This window comes from Toxorhynchites rutilus, chromosome 2 (genome assembly GCF_029784135.1).
Source record: "Toxorhynchites rutilus septentrionalis strain SRP chromosome 2, ASM2978413v1, whole genome shotgun sequence".
In the NCBI taxonomy this organism is placed as follows: domain Eukaryota; kingdom Metazoa; phylum Arthropoda; class Insecta; order Diptera; family Culicidae; genus Toxorhynchites; species Toxorhynchites rutilus.
The window spans coordinates 177,538,528-177,561,241 of NC_073745.1; the positions used below are offsets into that span (position 1 = coordinate 177,538,528).

At 40.4% G+C, this 22,714-nt stretch overlaps 1 protein-coding gene across 2 annotated transcripts in view; it reads left to right on the forward strand.

The window, feature by feature from the left end:
* The window catches only part of LOC129771828 (muscle calcium channel subunit alpha-1), a 156,508-nt gene extending 139,630 nt beyond the window's left edge, over positions 1-16,878 (forward strand). For both annotated transcript variants that reach the window (XM_055775899.1, XM_055775897.1), the window contains exon 26: positions 10,036-16,878. In XM_055775899.1, the coding sequence (XP_055631874.1) occupies positions 10,036-10,263 (228 nt within the window). In that variant the 3' untranslated portion in view covers positions 10,264-16,878. The remainder of the gene's footprint in view (positions 1-10,035) is intronic.
* Positions 16,879-22,714: the final 5,836 nt, after the last annotated feature.

The following is a 22,714-nucleotide window of genomic DNA, read 5'->3' on the forward strand; positions in this document are numbered from 1 at the left end:
GCGCATTCTCATAGCCGTATTCCAAAGAGTGCTCATAGCGCTCTCCCTTGACAAACCATTGACACTTTTCCGCCAATATCCACGCTTTTTGCTTCAATCAAACCTTTTAGTTTGATTTCAAGATCTTGGTACTTTCGAAACCATTCCACTAATCATGTTTTCCTGAATTTTTTGCAAGCGAATGATTTCTCAAGATAGACCTTTGAACACTCCTTATCCCAAAAGTGATGGAGGACGACGTCGGAAAGTGGTAGCAGGAACACGTTTCTTTTGAGCTTGAAGTGCGCTTTCGTAAATCAAACTCGATATAAAGTTATATTTTTCGAGTGGAGAAAGTTCATGCATCGAAACGATTGCTTCAGATATTAATTCCGCAAATTTTTTTCCAGTCAATAGTTTTCGTGAGGTCATACGCAATATCGACTGACTCACTAGATCTTGATTCATTGGCGATCGATAAAATTATTGGTAGGTGGTCACTATCGTGCGGATCTTGGATTACCTCCCATGTGCAATCCACGGATAATGAATAAGAGCAGACAGATATGTCTAGCATGCTTGCCGTGCAGGAGGGTTGGCTATCCTAGTTGCTTCCCCAGTATTTAAAACTGTCATGTTGAAGTTGTCACACAGATCATAAATCAACGTGGCACGGCTGTCATCGTAGAGTGACTTCCATGCTGTTCCATGGAAATTGAAGTCAGCTAAGATTAGCCGAGGCTCCGGCAATGCCTCGATGAAATCAAAAAACTGATGGCGGCCTACCATAATTCTGGGAGGAATATGTATCGATGCAATGCAGAGGTTTTTGCCATTGATTTGTGTCTGGCAAGCGACAACTTCAATACCTGTAATCGATGGGATAGTGACTTTATAGAAGGAGTGACGTTTTTGATACCCAATAGTACGCCACCAAACGAGTCGTTTCGATCAAAGCGAATAATGTTGAAATCTAGAAAATTCAGCTCGTCGTCTGAACAAACATGGCTCACAGAGAGAAAATACGTCACAGTTAGAACTGTGAACTAAAAATTTAAATTGGTGATGTTGCTTCTGAATGATGATGCTTCCACTGTATGACAGTTGTCAAATCCTTGACCTCTTGCGCTGAATTAGGCATCGAGGGAGATGAACGCTGCTAAAAAGCAACATTTTTTTCATTTAAGCATTTGAAATGTTATCCACATGGTCTGAAAGCGCAAACAAGCCAGGTAGTGCATGCTGCTTCGACCGCGAAAATGGAACAGACGCTCTTTTGTCATTTTTATATGACACAGATTTCAGTCGATCGCATGCAATAATCTTCACAGTTTTTAGTGTGAAGTTCTTGAAGCGACCGACAACATCGATTATCTCTTGGATTATCTTGGGCCTTTGGAGCCTTCAGGGTATTCTTTTGGGCGAAAATCCTGTTTCTCGTCGATTTCCTCATCTTCGGAACTTTTAACTTCGTAAACAGAATTTTCTTCCTCAATTTCTGCTTCATCCTCCTGCTCTTCAGGAGGAGGTTCGGTATCAGAAATATTGAATGGCGTCAACGGGGGCTCCTTTCCGCTCTCAGCCATAGGGGCTGTCCACATACCACGTGGACAACTTTAGGGGGGGTGGGGGTTTCGAAAACGTCCACGCTTGTCCACGGAGAGGGGGGAAGGGGTGTAGATAATGTCCACGTGGACACTCTAAATACATAATTTAAAAAAAATCACATCTGTAGTTAATAATAAATGAAATTTATTCTGAATTTCCGAGGAATTTATATTTTTATCGGTATTTATCAAGAAAAAGGAGACACCGTCAAAGCATGTTAAAATGTTGTAATATTAGAAATAGACGACATTGTTTTTCTAGATGCGGCTTTTGGTTCAATTTCCGCTCTTGATGTAAAAATCGTTTCGCCTTCATCTTTTATAAACTCGCAAGGCGAAAATGGAACACAAACAACAAATTCTTTTATGGATGCACGAACTGTATCTCGCGAGAAGTGTTCTTTGCAGGTATGTTCTTTGGATTTAAAGGTATTTGAATCAGCTCATATTTTCAAATTTACAATTTTCAAGAAAATCGTGACTGACTGCAAAATTTAAGCATTCACAGAAATGTTGAGTGAAAAAAAAATCTGTTGGCCAGTCAAATAAACTGCATAGCTGTCCTTAAAGTATGTCTCCACCATAAGGAAGGCATTCTTCAGATTATCATTTGTCCAGGCCGGTGGAAGGAATAATTAAACGCCAAGAACTTCGACTTATTGGATATAATGAAAAGCACGTTGCGCAGTCTTTCGACAAAAAAGCAGAAGTTCTGCGTTGATGGAATTTTCAAGTTGCGCAAAGAACTACATAACACCACACAGCTTTTTATTATCTTGAACACTGGTGTCTTGTTTCACTTCAGCTTTTCTTCGATGATTTCAACTAACTGAATTCAGCTAACGATGTTATTGAATTTATTGTTTGTTTTTTATCCAACACTTAAGCAGCCCAGCCAGTTTTCGTCAGGTTACGCTACAAAATGTCCCAGAAAAGAATCACAAGTGATGTTTTGATATAACGTAAATATAACGTAATTACAACGTAAATGGAATTTGGATGAAACTAAGGAGTTATACAAATAATCTCACGAACAATGTTGGGAAACAAATCGAAATATTGTCTACAAACCGCTACTATTGATAAACTATTAATAAACTATTTTTAACAATGCTAAAACAAAGCATAGAAAATAGAAACAAACCTGGAAGGGAATTTACCCACAGTTCAATTACTTTCCCGATTTTTATTCAAAAAATGAACAAATGTCCACGTGGTCAACAGGGGGAGGGGTATAGAAAATGTCCACGTTTGTCCACGGAGGGGGAGGGGGGTGTCTAAAATCGTGCTTTTTTGTCCACGTGGTATGTGGACAGCCCCATATCAGAAAAATCAGCCAACTGTTCGATATGATATAATAATTATCAAAATAAAGAAGTAAGTAAAAAAAATATTATAAGGTTATGCTGCCGTTAGTATTTATTCAATTTATTTTATATTGTAAAATTCTAAAATGAAAAAACATCCAATGAAAGTTCAACGGTAATGTAACCAAAAAAATGGACACCCCTAATGCCAACGTTTGCCGATTTGGTTAACACAAAGATGAACAATGGTGTAAATCGAGCACAGATGGTAGAAGGAATGATAGGAAGATAAAAGAAAAATAAGCTTATAGTTGCCGCTGCTGTTTGGCGTGTGTGATGAATCTGTTTGAATTGTATCCTCAGCGTCTCGGTCGCGCACCACTTTGAGCTTGGCTCCATTCGCAAGCGCAACCGATGAAAACAAAACACAGTCTGATTCGATGTGGAAAAAACACCTTTTTTTGGATCGAGTCGAAAACTTGTCCAATCTACTTGCGAGTTGTCGAACGAATGATTTTCGTAAAATTCTTGATGAAATAACAAATCAAACAAAATACTAAATAAGAGACGGATGTCAAAATTATGCGTATATAAAAAAGAGCTTGAAACTTGAAAGCATATGTCTTGTTGAAAGCATTATTAGTTGGCCCTTTTAGATACTGGAATGCAGTAGCGTAGTGTGCGGGTGGCAAACCCGGCATTTGCAGGGGGCGCTGAACCTTTGGGGCGCCAAAATCCAAGAATTTTCAATAGTAATTTTCTCCTCGTATTATATTTCATCTCTCAATTGATTAAGAAACATCCATCATTAGCAGTTGCTTCTACTCGTACATGCAACCAATAACCTCTCTTTGATTTCCGCAAAATTGAAACCCCAACATCACATTAGATCGCTACGTATGCCTTGGCGCCCCTCCATGCTATGCGATGGTTTACAGATATTACTTAGGCTGCATTATAAGAACGCGTACTTCTAGATAATGTATGTGTTCACACATGATGACCCGCACTGTTTGAGGCAAACTTTTTTTTTTTATCCAAAATACATATTTTTATTAAGGCTCATATGGCGTCAGCCTAACGGGGCCGGGAGTTCAATATTTCGACAATGTTTGCTTACAACTATGTTAGTAATATGTAACCGATTACTCGCGGTTGGCTCGAGGTTAGTATTACAAGTGTTCTCATAATTGGTATGTTGCAGTCTTCGATGCTCTGTACGTGTGCCCGACACGGGATACTTCCTATTGGGATGCAGCTGACCATTAATCAGCAACGCCCCCCTATTCTGTACCCCATATCTAGCGTGGTGCGTCTTTCTCGACTCGAGGAATCCAGGATAGAATGGTCACTAGCCGGCGCAAACATCAGCTCGTGTAGAGTTGTCATGAGCGGTACAACCTTTGGCTCTTGTTGAATGATCAGTGGACTGCACAACCTTCGGCCCGTGCATCTGTAAAGAGTGTGTGTATGTATTGCCGCGACTAAGTAAAAGTTTATCGATCGGATAGGAGGGATATGAAACGGGGACACAACGAAGGAAACATCATTAAACGTTGACATCGGCGTTTCTGAGGAACAGGTATAGATGAAGCAGAAGATCAGGATCACGGCTACCTAAGATATTCCGGACGGGGATATCCGATTTTCTGCCTTGTGCTCTCAGTGCTCTAGAGAGCTGAGAGCGAGCAGCATGGAACCGGATACACGACCAGACCACATGCTCGATGTCGTGGTAGCCATCGCCACAATCACAAAGATTGTTTGCTGCGAGCCCAATGCGATAGAGATGCGCATTTAGGTTGTAGTGATTGGACATAAGCCGAGATATCGCGCGAATGAAATCACTACCTACATACAATCCCTTGAACCATGCACTCGTCGAGACCTTAGGGATAATCGTGTGTAACCAACGACCGAACTCATCACCACTCCACATGCGCTGCCAACTTACGAGCCTATACTGACGAGAAATGTGGAAAAATTCATTATAAGCAATTTGCCTTTCAAAAAGTATGCCTTCTAAAGCGCCCACCTTAGCTAGCGAGTCCGCTTTCTCATTCCCCGGAATCGAGCAATGAAAGGAACCCATGCTAAGGTAATCTTGAATAATTTTTCGACCAAAACACTCAATAGTTGTCTTATTCTTGTTAGGAAATGAGATGAGCGTTTATCAACTTTCATTGAACGGATTGCCTCTATTGAGCTGAGACTGTCTGAAAAAATAAAATAGTGGTCGATGGGCAATGTTTCAATGATCCCTAATGCGTAATATATCGCACCCAGTTCAACGACATACACGGAACAAGGATCTTTGAGTTTGAAAGAAGCACTGGAATTTTCATTGAAGATGCGGAAGCCAGCGGACCCGTTTATGAATGAACCGTCAGTAAAGAACATTTTATCAGATCTAACTTTCCCATATTCTGCCGAAAATATCGGCGGAATAGAATCGGAGCGTAGGTGATCTGGGATTCCATGGATTTTTTGTCGCATGGACAGATCAAAAATGACAGAGGAATTGCAGAAGTATGGGAAGCAAACTTGGTTGGAGATGCCCGGTGAAGGGTGCACGTCGTGGGTATGGTACTCATGGTATAAAGACATAAAACTTGACTGAGGAGTCAGTTGGAGTAGATTTTCGAAGTTATCAATCACCAATGGATTCATGATCTTCCAACGGATGAGAAATCTGTAGGATAATTCTGTGAACCGAAGAGTAAGCGGGGGTACTCCTGCCAAAACTTCGAGACTCATCGTATGTGTCGAATGCAAACACCCCATGGCTATACGCAAGCAACGATATTGTATTCTCTCCAGCTTGAGAATATGAAGCCTGGCAGCTGATCGGAAGCAAAAACTGCCATATTCTAACACTGATAATATCGTTGTTTTGTACAACTGAATGAGGTCTCCTGGATGGGCACCCCACCATGTTCCGGTAATTGTTTGGAGAAAATTGATTCTTTGCTGGCATTTCTGTTTCAAATACGCAATGTGTCTCCCCCAGGTACACCAGGCTGACTATTTTCTATTTATACAATCATATCTTTGTGAACTGGGACCGACACTGATGTTGTGCTAACGCTCTTGATGCGGGCTGAATGGAAAGTGCAGCAAGAAAAAAATGGCGCTTAATATATTAAACATTAACAGCGTTCTAAAATGAACCGACTCAATGGCTTGGCAATTCTTTCGATCGCGAAAGAATCGCTAGTAGACCTTGATTTAGATGCAATTGTGGAACATTCTACTTTAGCTAAAGTACGCATGGCAAGCATTTGACTGGAAAATAAGCAAAGCTGGTAATTGTACTTCTAGCCTTCTAAATACGGATAAACTGCTCAAAGTGCACATTTATGTCAGTGAGTGGTTTTCTCAAAATATCACAATAAAAAAAATATCACAATAATAATATCACAATAAAAAAAAATAAAATGAAGATAGTTGTTATATGGTCATCTACAATCCTCCGGAAAACGACTGCTCGTCTTTTTTGGCGGAGAAGTTGGCCAATTACGCCGCATGCTATGAAAACATTTTTCTACTGGGAGATTTTAATACTGACTTGATGCGATCTAGTAACAAACGTACGTTATTCGAATCAACGCTCCGTACTTTTTCTCTGTCATCCGTGAGCGACGAACCAACGTTCTTTCATGGTGGAGGGTGCTCACAGCTTGATCTCTTCCTAACCAACAACAACGAAAAGGTTTTGCGATTTGGACAGGTCAGCTTTCCCGGGCTTTCTCAGCACGATTTAATTTATGCGTCAGTTGACTTCGACGTCTTACGGCCTTCCACTCCACGTACTTATCGAGACTACGCAAATTTTAATGCGCATGTTTTGGAACACGAAATTCTGTCCATCCCCTGGAACCAATTCTACGCGATGGAATGTCCAGCCGATTCCATGGAATTCTTCAACGCTCACATCAAAAGAGTACACGATGTGTGTATTCCTCTACGTGTCACTGCCAGTCGTCGACAGTACAATCCATGGTTCACTGATAGTGTTCATCAGTTCCTGCTTGAGCGTGACTTGGCGTACAAAGATTGGTTGCAAGCACCTTCACATTTGAAGGACGTCAGGCGGCAGAGGTACAAGATATTGAGGAATCGCGCCAACGCGAAAATAACTCAAGCTAAACGACAGTACCTAAATCGTTTTTTAGACAGCAGAATACCTTCGAAAACCTTATGGCAGCGGGTAAAGAGTCTTGGAGTAGGCAAAGATAAACAGTCGCGACCTTGTGCGTTTGATCCAGATGATGTAAATCGTACATTCGCTGCAAATTTTACGAGAAATACTCATCGAGAAGCTGTACCTTTGAGACTAGCACCACCATCGTTGTACAGTTTCTCATTTCGACCTGTGCGCTATTGGGAAGTCGTGAACGCCATCTGGGACATCAAATCGAACGCCGTGGGAATGGACGGTTTACCGATTAACTTCTTCAAGATCATACTACCATTAGTTGTGCAACAAATTACGCATTTATTTAACATGTTTATCAGTAGTTCCACCTTCCCTTATCCCTGGAAACATGCGAAGGTTTTGCCACTGAAGAAAAAAGCGCATTTGAACGATATCTTCAATCTATGACCTATTAGCATCCTTTGTGCATTGTCAAAGGCTTTCGAGAAGCTCCTCAAACACCAAATGACCAGCTATATAGAGGAAAATGATTTACTAACAGACTGTCAGGCCGGTTTTCGTAAAGGACAGAGCATCAAAACCGCAGTTCTTCGAGTGTACGACGATTTAGGAACCATTGTTGATAAAAAAGGTGCTGGCATACTATTACTGCTCGACTTTTCTAAGGCTTTCGATACTATTCCACATAGCAAATTGCTTGGCAAATTAGCTTCTCAGTTTAACTTCTCTTCTACTGCCGTAAACCTGTTGGAATCGTACCTGCGTGGGAGAAGACAGACAGTTTTCTGTGGTGACCGCTGTTCAAGCAGTGTCGAAGTGTCGTCAGGAGTACCTCAGGGCTCAGTTCTCGGTCCTCTGCTTTTCTGCTGCCATATCAACGACCTACCGACGGTGCTTACATACTGTTCCATCCAGATTTACGCCGACGATGTACAACTATACGTTGGTAGGCTTGGTCCATGTACTCGGGATTTAATCAGGATGATGAATGCTGATCTTGAACGGGTTTCGAATTGGTCGCGACGGAATGAACTCCAAGTGAATCCTGCTAAGAGCAAAGCACTTTTCATAACAAGCCGACGTCGTAGAGCTGGAAGCTTTATTTCCCCAGAATCTGAACTAAAACTGGACGGGCAGAGTATAGAATTGTCGGAAAGTGTCAACAACCTAGGATTTATCTTCCAACATGATCTCCAATGGGACGAACTCATAATTCAACAATGTGGAAAGATCTATGCTAGTCTTCGAATGCTTTACTGCTGTACCCGCACTGCCCCGACCGCCACCAGACTGAAACTGTTTAAATCACTGATCCTGCCGCATTTTTTGTTTGGCGACGTCCTCCACGTCCGCCCCAGCGCAACATCTTTCAACCGGCTGCGTGTCGCATTAAACTGCTGTGTGAGATATGTATATGGGCTGAACCGCCTTGATCACGTGAGTCACCTGCAACAGCACCTCATTGGGTGCTCTTTACAAAACTTTTACGCGCACCGATCCTGTGTTTTTTTATGGAATCTATTGAAGACAAAGTCTCCTGGCATACTTTATCGGAAACTTATCCAAACTCGTGGACGCCGCTTGCAGAACCTGGTAATACCTGCCAACAACACCGCATGCTATGCTAATTCATTGTTCGTTCGAGGTGTGGTAAACTGGAACTCATTACCCCCCGCTGTGAAGCGTTCCCCTTCGGAAGCAATCTTCAAGAGTGGCTGCATAAATTTTTGGAATCGAGTAAATTGAATTTTATTATAACGATAGTAAAGAATAGGATAGATTATAATTATGTCTGTGCCAATTTTAAAACCGGAGGTAGCAAATTATTCATAAGATTCATATCTTACGCTACTAGATAACAGATAATACTAAACAAACAAACAAAAGATAATAATAGACAAACAAACAAACTATACACTATATACTTCAATTCAACCGACTTCTTACATATCTCTGGAAACTCAGAAAAAATGAGTGGTTCTATAGTTGTGAAACGCAGAGTACGATGAGACGGCGAAGTTCCTCAAGGAACGATGGGTCCATTTAAGAAGAAGAAGAAGGACAATGAAGATTGTTGTGTACGCTTAGAAAAATCCTCGGTCGAAAACTACCAAATACATTTGGTAATGAAAAATTTGTAGAATGTACAAATTTTTTGTACATATTGTCAACAAACCCGCATCCCTACCAGAGATTAGTATATTTTACTCGATAACATTAGTAAGTTTGGATATTGTCATATCTGAAAACTGGTGAGAAAAGCGCGTATTAACCATTTCCATTGTTCCCATGAGTCAATACGGAGGTATAATAAGGATATAATTCTGATACGAGCATTTTCGGCGAGAAAATGTAGCCGATATTGGGCTTCCGAATCATGGTTCTGCTTGACATATGTGTTTATTAGTACGGTCGAAAATGACTATAGATTGGTAGTATTTACCAAAAAATTCGTTATATTTACTAATTATTTCTCTCAGTGTAGGGTTGAGAAATACTGAAAACATAGAATGAAGTGATTCTTGCTACAATGAGACAAATAACGTACAAATAACATATATGTCAAGCAGAACCATGATTCGTAAGATTCATTTACGCACCGAAAATGCACGTATCAGAATGGTATCCTTATTATACCTCCGTATTGTCTTATGGCAACATTGTTAATACGCACTTTTCTCACCAGTTTTCAGATATGACAACATTCAAGTTTACTAATGTTACCGCGTAAAATATACTAACCTCTGGTAGGGATGCGAGTTTGTTCACAATATGTAATGTCAAAATGTGTACATTCTACTAATGTTTGCATTATCAAATGCAAACATTATCATATTTTTCGACCGAGGATTTTTCTAAGAGTAGTAATGAAGTAATAACCGTCGAATGTAAACAGGACCTATGATTTTGATACAATTTGCAAAACAGATATGACTTTGACGACTTTGACAATTGGTTTGAAAGCACATTTTTCTTTTTTCAGGTTCTCCTAGAACAAGGACTTGGTAAATACTGTGATCCTGATTTGGTACACTGCACACAACTGGAATTACAAGAAGCTCTTGAGATGACTCAGGAAGAAATGGATCTAGCTGCTCACGAACTAATGCTACAAGAAAGATTTAATCGGAATGAGAAACACGATTCACCACGATTCAAACGTGATCACCCGAACCTAAAAAATAAAGAACCATTTTATAGCAAAACTTAGTTAACGCTATAACTAGATTCTCCAATTATGAAAAAAAAATTTTGCTTTTGTACAGTTTTATTTTATCGAACGAGATTCCAAGAACTCAATTTGGAAGAAATAAAGTAAGTACTAGGTAGCAATACACCAATCGAATTGATTGTACCAGCGATCAAAAATACTAGATTAACTAATGGAATATTGCAGGTATTATAATCTGTAGAAGTTTTTTTTTGCGCTACACCAAAACTTTTTTATAATTTGTAAAGGTCAACAATACAGCGGTATCTTTTGCATTCGCCGAAGAAATGCAACATTTTATTGTCATGTTTGATAAGTGTGAACCAACATACGAGGGTCGTCCGAAAAATAAGTTTCAGTGCTTCAGAAATCGCGGAAAAATTAAATTAGGACAAAAAACAAGGTGATTTTCGTAATCTACGTTTTATTTTCTATTTTTCTACATAATCGCCGTAACGTTCAAGGCATTTTTCATAGCGTGGCACGCGCGAAGTGCGTAGAGTCCAACTTTTTGAAGTACGATGTAACTGTTTCACGAATTTCTTCAGTGTTATCGGATCGTTGACCGCCGAACGCCTGTTTCATCACCGTACTATTGTGGAGTTTTGGACCGATAAAGAACAAAAGGCCAGGTTTATTGACGAAAGGATTGATTCTCATCCACGATAATGGGCGGCTCGCGTAACTGAAGAGCAATTGAAAAAATACAAGTGAACTGTGTTCGAGCATCCTCCTTACTCCCCAGAACTCGCCCCTAGCGACTATCACTTATTCCCGGTGATGAAGCAGGTGTTCGACGGTCAACGATTCGATAACACTGAAGAAATTCGTGACGCAGTTACTGTGGGCAGAACCCGCAGATTTAACACAAAGCGAACCGGCGAAGTAGCGGAGCAAGAAAAAGAAAGGAACACATCCGTAATCGAATTAAAGACACTTTCTCAATAATCACACATCTTTATTCTACGGGATATAATTTCTAACTGGTACAAAAATGTAACTGTCACTGCATTATTAGTTTGCATAGCTTGGCAGCAACTACTGAAATAATGACATTACAAGGGGTAGGAATTCATGGTGTTTATAACAAAGGTGGTCGGTGATTCCTCCAACACTCCTCCTCAACGAGCACCGAACTTGCTTATCACGAATCCTGACATCTCTGCCAACTGTCTGAATTTGGTCGTCGCTAATGGTTTCGTCAATGCATCGGCTAACATTTCCTCTGTAGGGCAGTACACCAACTTAATCTCGCCTCTTTCCGCCATGTCTTTCACAAAATGGTGTCTGGTATCTATATGCTTAGACCTCTTGCTTGTGCGTTCAGCTTTTACAAATGACAAGCAACTTTGATTGTCTTCGAAAATCGTTGTTGCTTTTGATAGATCCTCACCGAAATCTGCCATCAACCGTCGAAGCCACAAAAGTTCTTGACACGCCTCGCTTAACGTGATATACTCCGCTTCCATCGAAGATAAACTGACACATGTCTGACGACGACTCGCCCAAGCGATAGGACCGTTGCCGAAGAAAAATATAAATCCAGTGGTAGATCTCCTACTTGCGTGATCTCCTGCCCAATCAGCATCGGAGTAGCCGACCAATGTCCAATCCTTCCCTGGATCGAATCTCAATCGTACCTCCATTGTTCCCTTCAAATACCTCACGACACGTTTTGCAGCTTTCCAATCCATCTCAGTCGGCGCACTAACTTTTCGACCAAGTAATGAAACACTGACTGCTATATCTGGCCTCGCATTTACAGCTACATATAAAAGTGCTCCTACAAGACTCCTATACAGGAAAGTATCCGAGAAAGCTTGACTCGTATCATCTGCTCATTGATACCCGGGATCCATTGGGGTACTCGATGGCTTGCATTCTCCAAGACCAAATTTTCTAATCAGCGTCTTGATGTAACTTGTCAAACGTATGCTGTAATAACGATTTTCACGCTGAACTTCGTGTCCCAAAAAATGCTTTACTTCACCTAGGTTTACGACGTCAAATTCTTTGCGAAACGATTCGAAAACACTCATAATCATGGTTTCTTCCTTGCATCCAATCAAAATATCATCGACGTAAATCAACAAGAAAATAATACCTCTGTCATCGTTTCGAATATACAGACAGCTATCCGATGAACACTGTTTAAATCTTAGTTTGACTAACACACTATGAAGCGCTTGGTTCCAACAACGCGCTGATCGCTTGAGCCCATAGATGCTCTTCTTCAGTTTACAGACAAATTTCTCCTTTTCAGTAACTGAAAATCCAGGGGGCTGCCGCATATAAATCTCCTCCTCAATTTCTCCATGTAAATACGCCGTTTTCACGTCAAAATTATTGAGAATCATACCACGTTTCCCCGCTATCGCCAATAATACTCGGAAAGTTTCCTGTCTCGTAACCGGTGCAAAAACATCCAGATAGTCTTCACCGTATCGCTGTTTATAACCTTGGGCTACAAGTCTAGCCTTATGTTTCACGACATCGCCTTGTTCATTACGCTTCAGCTTAAATACCCCGCGCGATCCAATAGCTTTCTTTCCAGGTGGCAACTGTACTAAGTCCCAAGTTCCGTTTTCTGCATGATACTCCATTTCCTGATTCATTGCTGTCTTCCAGTCAGTTTCCTGAATTGCTTCACGGTAATCCGTCGGTTCTTCAACTCTATCCTTCACAATGCTCACAACGTAATCACTATAACGGGAAGGCAAAATACCACGGTTACGCCTATTTTGAGGCAGCACTTCCTGCTCCTCCTGAACACGAACATCTTCTGCTGGAATAGAACCATCTGAAACAGCATCACTCCAACCTTCAATGTCGGATGACAGAATACCATTATCATCATCAGGATCGCTGTTCACTTCCTCGATATTATTGGGTTCATTATCAGTGATTTGAAGCTCTACTTCCGGTTGCAAATTTTTAGGTGATTCAGTTCGTTTTTCATTTCTGTCAGTGCTGTTTTCCAATTCAATGAACTTAGCGTCTCGACTGGCAGTAATTCTATTTGTTGCACGGTCCACAAATCTGAAACCTTTTCTATCTTCTGCATAACCCACAAAAGTAAGCTTCACCGATTTGTAATCCAGTTTCAATCGCTTCTGTTCTGGAACTTGCACATACGCGTCACATCCAAATACTCTGAGATCAGATAGATCTGGTTTCTCTCCTGTCCAGAGCTCAAATGGTGTTTTCTTAATCACGCGTGACGGTAAACGGTTCTGGAGATATGCCGCCGTCATTACAGCCTCACCCCAATATAACTTTGGCAAATTCGCATCTGCTAACATGCATAAAACCATTTCTTGCAACGATCGATTTCTACGTTCAGCTATCCCATTTTGTTGAGGAGAATAAGGCATCGTATACTGCGCTTTAATTCCTTCCAATTCATAAAATTCTTGGAGCTCTCGGTTCACATACTCGCCGCCACCGTCCGAGCGAATGACGAAGGGCTTCCAACCGAACATATTGTGCACCCAACGAACATATTGTTTGATTTTACTGGCTGCTTCATCCTTGCTCTTCAGTAAATAAACCACAGCATACCGACTATAGTCGTCAATCATTGTCATAATGTATCGATTATCTGAGGGTGTGGTGTTCTCCATGGGTCCACACAAATCAGTGTGAATCAATTCCCGCGGTTTCGAAATCTTACGCGTGCTCAACGCGGGGAACGGCATTCGGGTCAGTTTACCTTTCAAGCAGCTTTCACATGTGATACGCACACCACAGTCATTCATTTTGAATCCACGCACCAGATCCTCCGATTCCAAACGTCGTAGAACATCGGGTTCTCTGTGCCCGACTCGACGATGCCACGTATGCTGACACCACTCATGGTGATCACCAGCTACCTTCATTGAAGACTCTTGAATTTTCAGGCTATACAGACTACCGCACTTTTCTCCGATAACTACCACTTTACCGCGATCATTGCATATTTCACAACCCGACACACCGAACTTCACGAGAAATCCATTCGCGACTAACGTTCCCACGGAAATCAACCCGCCGTCTAATTTCGGAACATAGAGTACATTTTTCAGAGTAATTTGGACTCTCTCACGATTCGCGTTTTCACCGTACACAATACCGTTACCGATTCCCGTTGCTTTGGTTTTATTCCCGTCGGCCAATGTTACTGTGGAATCAACACTGTCATTTAACTCCGCGAAAAACGATCTGTCACTTGTCATATGGCATGTGGCACCACTATCGATTACCCAGCTATTTCGAAAAACTGTACCGGCCACGAAACATACCGCACAACCGTTGGCATCATCTGGACCATCAGCATGTTTAGCTTTTTCATGTTTATTTTTGTCACTCTGTCCCTTTGACTTATTTTTCTGAGCAAGCCACTTTTTACAATGCTTCCGAAGGTGACCTGACTGCTGACAAAACATAACACACACGCTCTTTCTTATTGGTTCCCGCATCTAACCTCATCGCTTTTACATTTTGTGTAAGCGATTCACTGCGATTCTGACGTTGGCGATATTCTTCTAGTAAACGATTTTTCACAATTTGCACAGTCCAGTCCGGGTTAACCTGACTCTGTAAACCTTGCACCAAATTCAAATATGATGATGGCACACTGCGAAACACCATCGCAATACGTAACGATTCTTCGAGATTCTGGCCCGCAGCGGCAAGCTTGTCGAACAAATCTTCCATGTGCTCAAGGTGCGTTTCCATGCAACCGCCCTCTGACATACTAGCACTACACAACATATTCAAGTAGTGTACAATCGTCGACATGGACACTTTTTCGTGGTGCTCTTTTAACGCATTCCACATAGTACGAGCGCTATCACAATTTTTCACGACTTTGAACTGGCTTTCATCCAAAAAGAGTCCAATATTGACACGTGCTTTTCGGTCTCGAGCCCTCCATTCTTCCGTTTCGGGTTCTGGTTTCGCAATATTTATCACTTCCCAAAGATCTTCACGCTCCAGCAGCCATTCCATGCGCTGCTTCCATGAGCCCCAATTCGTTTGGCTGAGCTTCGGAAAAGAAACTTTTGCACCGTCCGCCATCTTTGAAGAATGAAAATTTTCACGTGGTTCACGCAACGGAAAAATATGGAGTCACTCTATCAGCGCACTCAACAGTCCCGATTCCTTTTCTTCCGAACAATGTCATTACTGTCATTATTAATGTAATTACAAATCGACAAGAAAGCTTCCGGATGAGTATCCAAACATCGCTTGCCAAAGGAAACTATCCAACGTAATCAAATATTAACATATATGACTCCAAACAGTAAACAATACGTGAGCCCCTGAGGACGAGCCCTGTTTTATGCTGCCTACGCTCAATTTTCATTGGTTGGGATAGGGTTGCCAGAGCCCCGGTTTATAACAAGTACGATTTAACTGTTGGAGGTCGGTGATTCCTCCAACAGTTAAATCGTACTTGAAAAACTATGGATGGGTTATACCTATGGTATAACCGCAAGGTTGACGTAGGACTGCCGTTGACTTAGTAATCAATTGTATTTCTTCAATTAACCATAATCCCACCTCGTATGTTCCTCATTGGGTACGATATCGTCGCTGCGCAGAGCTATCTTTTGTGGGTATTGATTAAATTATTGATTAAACTAGTGAATGAATGAAACTCTCTACGAATTTAATTGCAAACAAATACCAATTTAAGTCAATTAATGCATTATGGAAGTAGTTATCGCAGCAAATAGTTATCAACACTTTGCCTAATCATCAAACGGTTGATGCGTTTCCAATGTCGTTTTCTCCAGGCTCCATGGTTTGAAGTCTGTGTTAGGGGAACATCCATCCATTCCAGCGATCGTACATCAACCGTTGCGCAATCATAACTGAGTGGATTTCCGAGCGGCACTCGCTTATATACCGATTGGTGTGATTTCAATAGCCTGTTTTGAAAGCAATTTTAAAGCTATTGAAACAAGTTTTTGAATCAAAAAGTAACAAGCATATAACGCGTAGACGTTTTGACTTTCGAGTGAAGTGTTTATCGTATCGTTTCATTCAGTTATTTAGGAACTATTGAGGCTCAAAATCTCGTTCTCCGGCGTAACGCTTTTGTTTTCAAAACTTTGAACTTACACCCCAGTATAGAAATGAAAGACGTAGTCCTACGTCAAAAGTTGGACGCTACGCACTTCGCGCTCGGAATAGAAAAACTCGTGCCACGCTATGAAAAATGCCTGGAACGTTACGACGATTATGTAGAAAAATAGAAAATAAAACGTAGATTTCGAAAATCAGCCTGTTTTTTTGTCTTATCTTTATTTTTCCGCGATTTCTGAGGCACTGAAACTTATTTTTTGAACGACCCTCGTATTCAAAACTATTCCAAACACCAGACAGATGATTGAAAGCTGTTCAGACTTCATTGAGAATATTGTTATATGAAACTAACACCATCGGGATAGACTATCGAAGCGCTGCGGTCTATAATTAGCAATAGCAAAGAAATACCATGCTAGTAGCATCTGATAAATGGTTTAACATTATCATCAGTTAGTTATAATGTATAATGTGTCAAATCATTCTGTCGTTCATCAAATTATTGTCAGTGAAGTAAATAAATATACGGTTTTCAAATATCAATCATATGGCTAAATCAATCCGAAATCGCTGTCTAAAGTTCAGTATCATTGTCTCAAGATCGAGAAAAAAGAATTTCGACTCACTTGTGGAAACGTAAGCACAAACGAACATCTCGCCCTTTAGGAAGTACTACATCTCACTCTTTTGAAGCTTTTCTACTCGTTTGGTGAAGTTTGGGCTCGATAATGGGATGTGAATGAAATGATGAGTCGCGCCGGTTTTTTTAGAGTATTAGTGTATTTTTGTATCAACTCTACTACACGCGCACAATTTTGGTTTTATGGTCTGTCAAATGCGGATTGCCTGCGATGACAGATGTACAGTGTCGACGTCTGGCGATATTAGTTTAGTGAGTTTTTGATAAATTGATCTATATTTTTCAACATTTGCAATAAAAACGCGCTAGTTACATAGGGTACATATTTAATAATAACAAAAAGTTACTTTTTATTCCTTTTTCTAAATCGCAAAATTTACATGCAAGGTGATATCCATCCGACACAATTGTCTATTACTGACGACCATCTTTTCGATTCTGGCACCGCACGGCGTGATTTTGGCTCCATCGGTCAGACATATTTTTGACTGCTGTGATGAGTTCACGTTCTTCGTGAGCTTCTTGTCGCTGGTCATGAGAGATGAAGTTCTTAATTTTTCGCTGGATGCCGTCATGTTTCAACCCCATCCATCATTTTAGTAGCCAGATTCGCCTTCCTATCCCCCAATTTATTCTTTTATTGCCTTCCCTTGGATAGCTTTGTTTAAGGTGAAGGTGGAAGCTAGCCATTGTAGTAGTATAGGTAAACCCACGTGTAAAAATGGGGTAATAGTGTTTGTGAGAGAAGAGCGAAGCACATGTAAATAGATCAATTCACTTATCAGACTGTGTGGCGCTTCATTGACACTGACAATACTGATTATACGCGAGCGTAACATGAGCAAATTTATAACACATGCGAATTGAGCCTTAACTCTTCTCTTCGTTGGCCGAGACATTTTGATTGAATGTAGTACTTTTCCGTTTATTGTTTTTGAAAGCATAGGCAGCCGTGGCAGTGTTCCGAGCTCTGCAATACAATTTTCTTACCCAATGTTGAAGTTGTTAAAACTTACATTATAGACCCATTAAACGTAAAAATAATTATTGTATTGATATCAACACAATTTTATTCTATTGATTTTCATGATATGAAACGCTATGACTCAGGAATAACATTTTATTGAGTGGTTTTGATAGATGTTTCGATGATGTTGTCTGGCATCAGTGTCGAAAAAATAACGATGCTCTCACCAATACAAACAAAACCATTGTCGAAGATTGAAAAATGAAAATTTAACTTTCAGAGCACTTGCTCGAGTTTTCCGACGTTGTTCACTATACAGTGCGACAGCAGATGAAACTTTAATATCTTGTGAGTAATCGATTAGAGTTTGGCTGATATTACTTCATGGGAAGTGTGCGAAAATGATCATTTTCTCCACACTGTTTCGCAAAATTATTGATTTTCGGGCGAAGGGTGAGGGAGGGAGATGAAAGAAATGAGCGCCATTGTGGCAGCCATTTGTGGCTAGCTTCCACCTTCACCTTAATCTCGCCGAAAATTACCTCCATGGCAGTAATGACATCTCTGAACCAGTGACCTAACGGGACCGGGTGACACCCGGGGCGAATGTATTGGGTGTTACCCCATCCATTCAAACTTTGTTTTTGTATTTTGGTGTAACATAGGTTGCACGAGTTCCAGCTTAAGGCAAGGCGCAAATTGAGACGCATATAGCGCGAGTAACTTGGCGCGATATAGCACCTGTTTTTGTGGCTAATAGAACAGATAGAACGGCGCAAATTGGCCAGATGACGCGAGATGGTGGAGCGCTCGTGAGACACGACTCGCGCGACGCTGTGGCTGAACCACAGTTTCTCGTGCTGGTCATGCCGGTTGTGGTAGTTGTGTTGGTGAACAATCATATAGCGCCGTGGGTTCGACACTGGATGGCTGTACTGGTCGGGTGATTGTGTTAGTAAATAAATATATCGCGCAACTCTATGTTAATCAGTCATTGTATGCGAGTGGCATGTTATTTACACCAAACCGCGACTCAATATGCGCTCCACCACGCTACGTTTGTGGCACGTATGAGTCGTGTTGGTAGTCACGTTCGCTTACGAGCGCTATACGCTTCTCAATTTGCGCCTAGCCTAACTGTTATCGAAGTATTTTTTATTGGCATATTTAAGCGATCAAGGCGTTCTATCATAAAGTGCAGATTTCACTCGTTCTCTTTTGTGTCATGATTCTCGTAGCTTGTAATAACAAACGGATATCACTGGATCATCTTTGAACAGACGAAAGTAAGTTATTCAATTAAACGTTCAATCGACAAGCGCTGTTCACACTTATTCCAACCCGAAAACTGATGGACTCTCACTAGGGCCCTGGCATCCCTATCCCCATCAACACAAATTGAGCGTAGGCAGCATAGAAAGGGTTCAAGTCGTCAATTCAGCTGAGCTGTGAAGCTTCTGAAGATTGAAGTTTAAAGTTTGCTTCGCAATGTGAGTGTTGCTTGGGGTGATTTTTCAAACTTAAACTCAGTTTCAAACTGTATGATTTGGAAACATTTCTAGAAACCCCACTACACAATGAACTGTAAAGCATCCAAGGCAGTCCAATGATCGGCATCGTCCGGGTTAATTTCAGTGGCCTTCCTAATGTCCACGGAAACTTAGTATCTTTAGCGAAAACACTCTTTTCAAAACTTCGTCGTACAAATTTGTAAGTGGCTCGAGATCGTGAACGACACCTCATAAAATTCAAACCGCTATTCTCTATTTCAATTAGGGAAATCGTTTCTCAATTCAGCAAACTTGATCTCATTCAAAAAGGAAAAAATACAAAAAAAATCGTCGATAGGGGAACTGCGGGTAAGACGGACTTTGGGGGTATGATGGACAGGTGGTTGATTTGTATAGTTGCATTATGAATTTCAAATTTCTGTTGATGAGAACCTCTTCTACATGCTATTCTAGAATATTCAAACCATCCTATGACAATAAATACTAATCAAAAGTGTAATAGGGAAACAGGAACCGAAAATCAAACATGATTCCGCGTGTGGATGTAATTTTTGCGGCTCCGATATTAAGCATTTTGAGTAGTTTAATTGCAAAATTGAATTCGCTGATGGTTATATTTCGATTTGTAGGTTGATAGAGAAGCGATATTAGGTATGTACGGAAAGGTAAATTCATTCATAAGTGGTAAATTTCAATTATTTAAATAATTGCACATCCAATGCATGATGGAAAGTGAAGGGAAGAATATTCAACTCATTTTTATATTGCTTTCTCTTTTTGTTATATTTCAGTTACTGGACGCACAAACACTAAGCGAGAGCGAAATTATTCCTCTCGCGAGCGATAAACTTCTACGCTTCGTATTATTGACCTGTCCATATTCCCCCCACTACATGTCCATTATACCCGCATCGATAAAAATCTTCTACCTTTCGGCTTGTTTTAATTTCAGTAAGAAACCTGGAAAAACAAATTTTCATAAAACATTTGGCCAATTATTCCGAAAACCAGTAGATTGAACTGTAAGAAACTGCTTTTAAGTTTTGGAAAACATGAGTTTTTCAAAACTGGTATTTCAGCATGAAAACTATATTTTCTCAATCATTAAACTGACAAAATAATTGACAAAAAAATTATAGGAGGTTGTGTTCAAGACACGACTGCAATGTTGACGTAGAACTACGCTGTTGTTTAATTCAAGTCGCTTGTTTATAACTGCGGATATTATTTTATAATGCTACGAAAATTTCGAAATAACCATTCTTCCAGTTTGGTCGCCCTGAAATGTTTTTTTCATTGTAGAATCATTTGACGATAATTGTTTGATGATTCATTCTTGTGCTAGCAGAACAATACATGCTCGAGAGAAGCGCAGCTGTCATCCTTAGTGGAGAATGTTTTGCTAATGGCAAGCGAAACCAAGTCACATATAAAATTTCAGAGCGACATTTACTTTCTTGGTGACTAAATGAACGAAATAAACTCTATCTGTTAATCTCAACAACATCGAAAAGAGTAGCACTGCTTCATTATGATCAAGATTAGCGCAAATGCAATCCTAGTTGAAAGCAGTTTTGCGACTGAATAACTTGGTATTCCCCAAATAATGTTTTGGTGCACAACCTTAACACCTGCTTCACCATAACGTCAGTTCAATGCATTGATGACAGAAAACAAACAATGTTAACTGATTGGAAAAAGGCTGAATGTTTGCCTCAGCAGAGATTCATTACCAATACCCTAGCGTAAAAATATCCCTCTCACTATCTGCCCTCCTTGTTTATATTTATCATTACGACTGCATAATTTGCAACACCAAACAATCGTAAATCATAGCATAAAAAAATTAGGCGATTGTTGCATCGTTACAGGGCCAATGCACACGAGAGCAGATACAAATGGGGTTTCAGCGTAGCGAAGATGCACTATTTTTACGAACGGGTTACGAAGCCCGCAAGTACGCACACAAATATCCATATATCGAAGCTTGAAGCAACTGAATATACACACACTTATCTCCGTTTTGCGCTCTTCTCAACAGAAGCCCTTTCTGTTAATATTGGCAGTCTAGATTAGCTTAGCTGTCATCCTATTTTCATGGTGAGCTGACGATAGCCTAGCTTGATGATCCCCCACACAATTGTGTAGCTCAGAACCTTAATGCAATGGTGTCAGTTTGATGCAATGATTGCAATGCCAGAGACATCAGCGAGTGAGTAGTTTGGAAAGGCATTCGATCCCTCGCCATCCAGCTCGCCCAGCAACTATGTTGTTTGGTCGATTTCCTCACGAAGAATGAAAGTTTGCCTCAGCGAGATCCACTGTTTATACTCTAGGCAAATATTCCCCTTCGTTTTTCTTCTTTTCCTTCAATTTTTGTTCTTACACTGCACTATTTTGTGGAAACGCAGCCGTACAGTTATCGGCAACGTTGATTCTATACCCGTACAAATCTAGGATTCCAAAAGAAATCTGACAGAGCTTGACCGAAAGTTGTCCCGGATTGTTCCTGTCTCTCAAGGATGTGTTTTACACTTGGCTTGTCCAGCAGAAAATATCGTTCTCTATCACTCTATTTCAAAATTGACATAAGTCACATGCTGTTATGCATGGAGAAAAAACATAATCCTTGTTTATCTTCCACAAAATTCCATTCTAATTATTTAACTGCTGGACGTCAGCTTTTTCAGAACACTCAAAAGCTGTGGATAGAGTGACGAACCTGCAATCGACATTGATCAACGGTTTCCGGTGATGTGGATTGTATATGTTAGATCCTGGTGCTGTACATACATACATACATACATACATCTTTATTTCCATTTTCAATTTTCCAGTTATCCTAGAGACGAATGAACTCTCAGAGTTTAAAGTCTCTCTAATTCAATACCTTCCTTCCTTTCCTTCCAGTTATTAGATTTACATTTTAAGAGTTCTGTCATATGACATTTCAGCTTGATTTCCTTTCCTAGTTTTCCTTGTTTCAGTATTCAAATATTTATGATGATTTATTTTGAGATCTCGATCTCAGCTAATTTATTATAATCTATTCTAACTAACCTAACCTAATTCTAATCATATATGTTTCTTATTATTTCAAAATCAGAAATCCGTGTTTAAGCTTTGAATGTTTCAGTCATTTGTATTATTCTAGTTTGAAGCGGAATTATCTTTGCTGTTTCGTGTATTTCTCTTGTAGTAGTTTTTCTTGGCAAGTCTAGGGCCATTTTAATTAATTTGTTTTCGAGTGCTTATAATTTC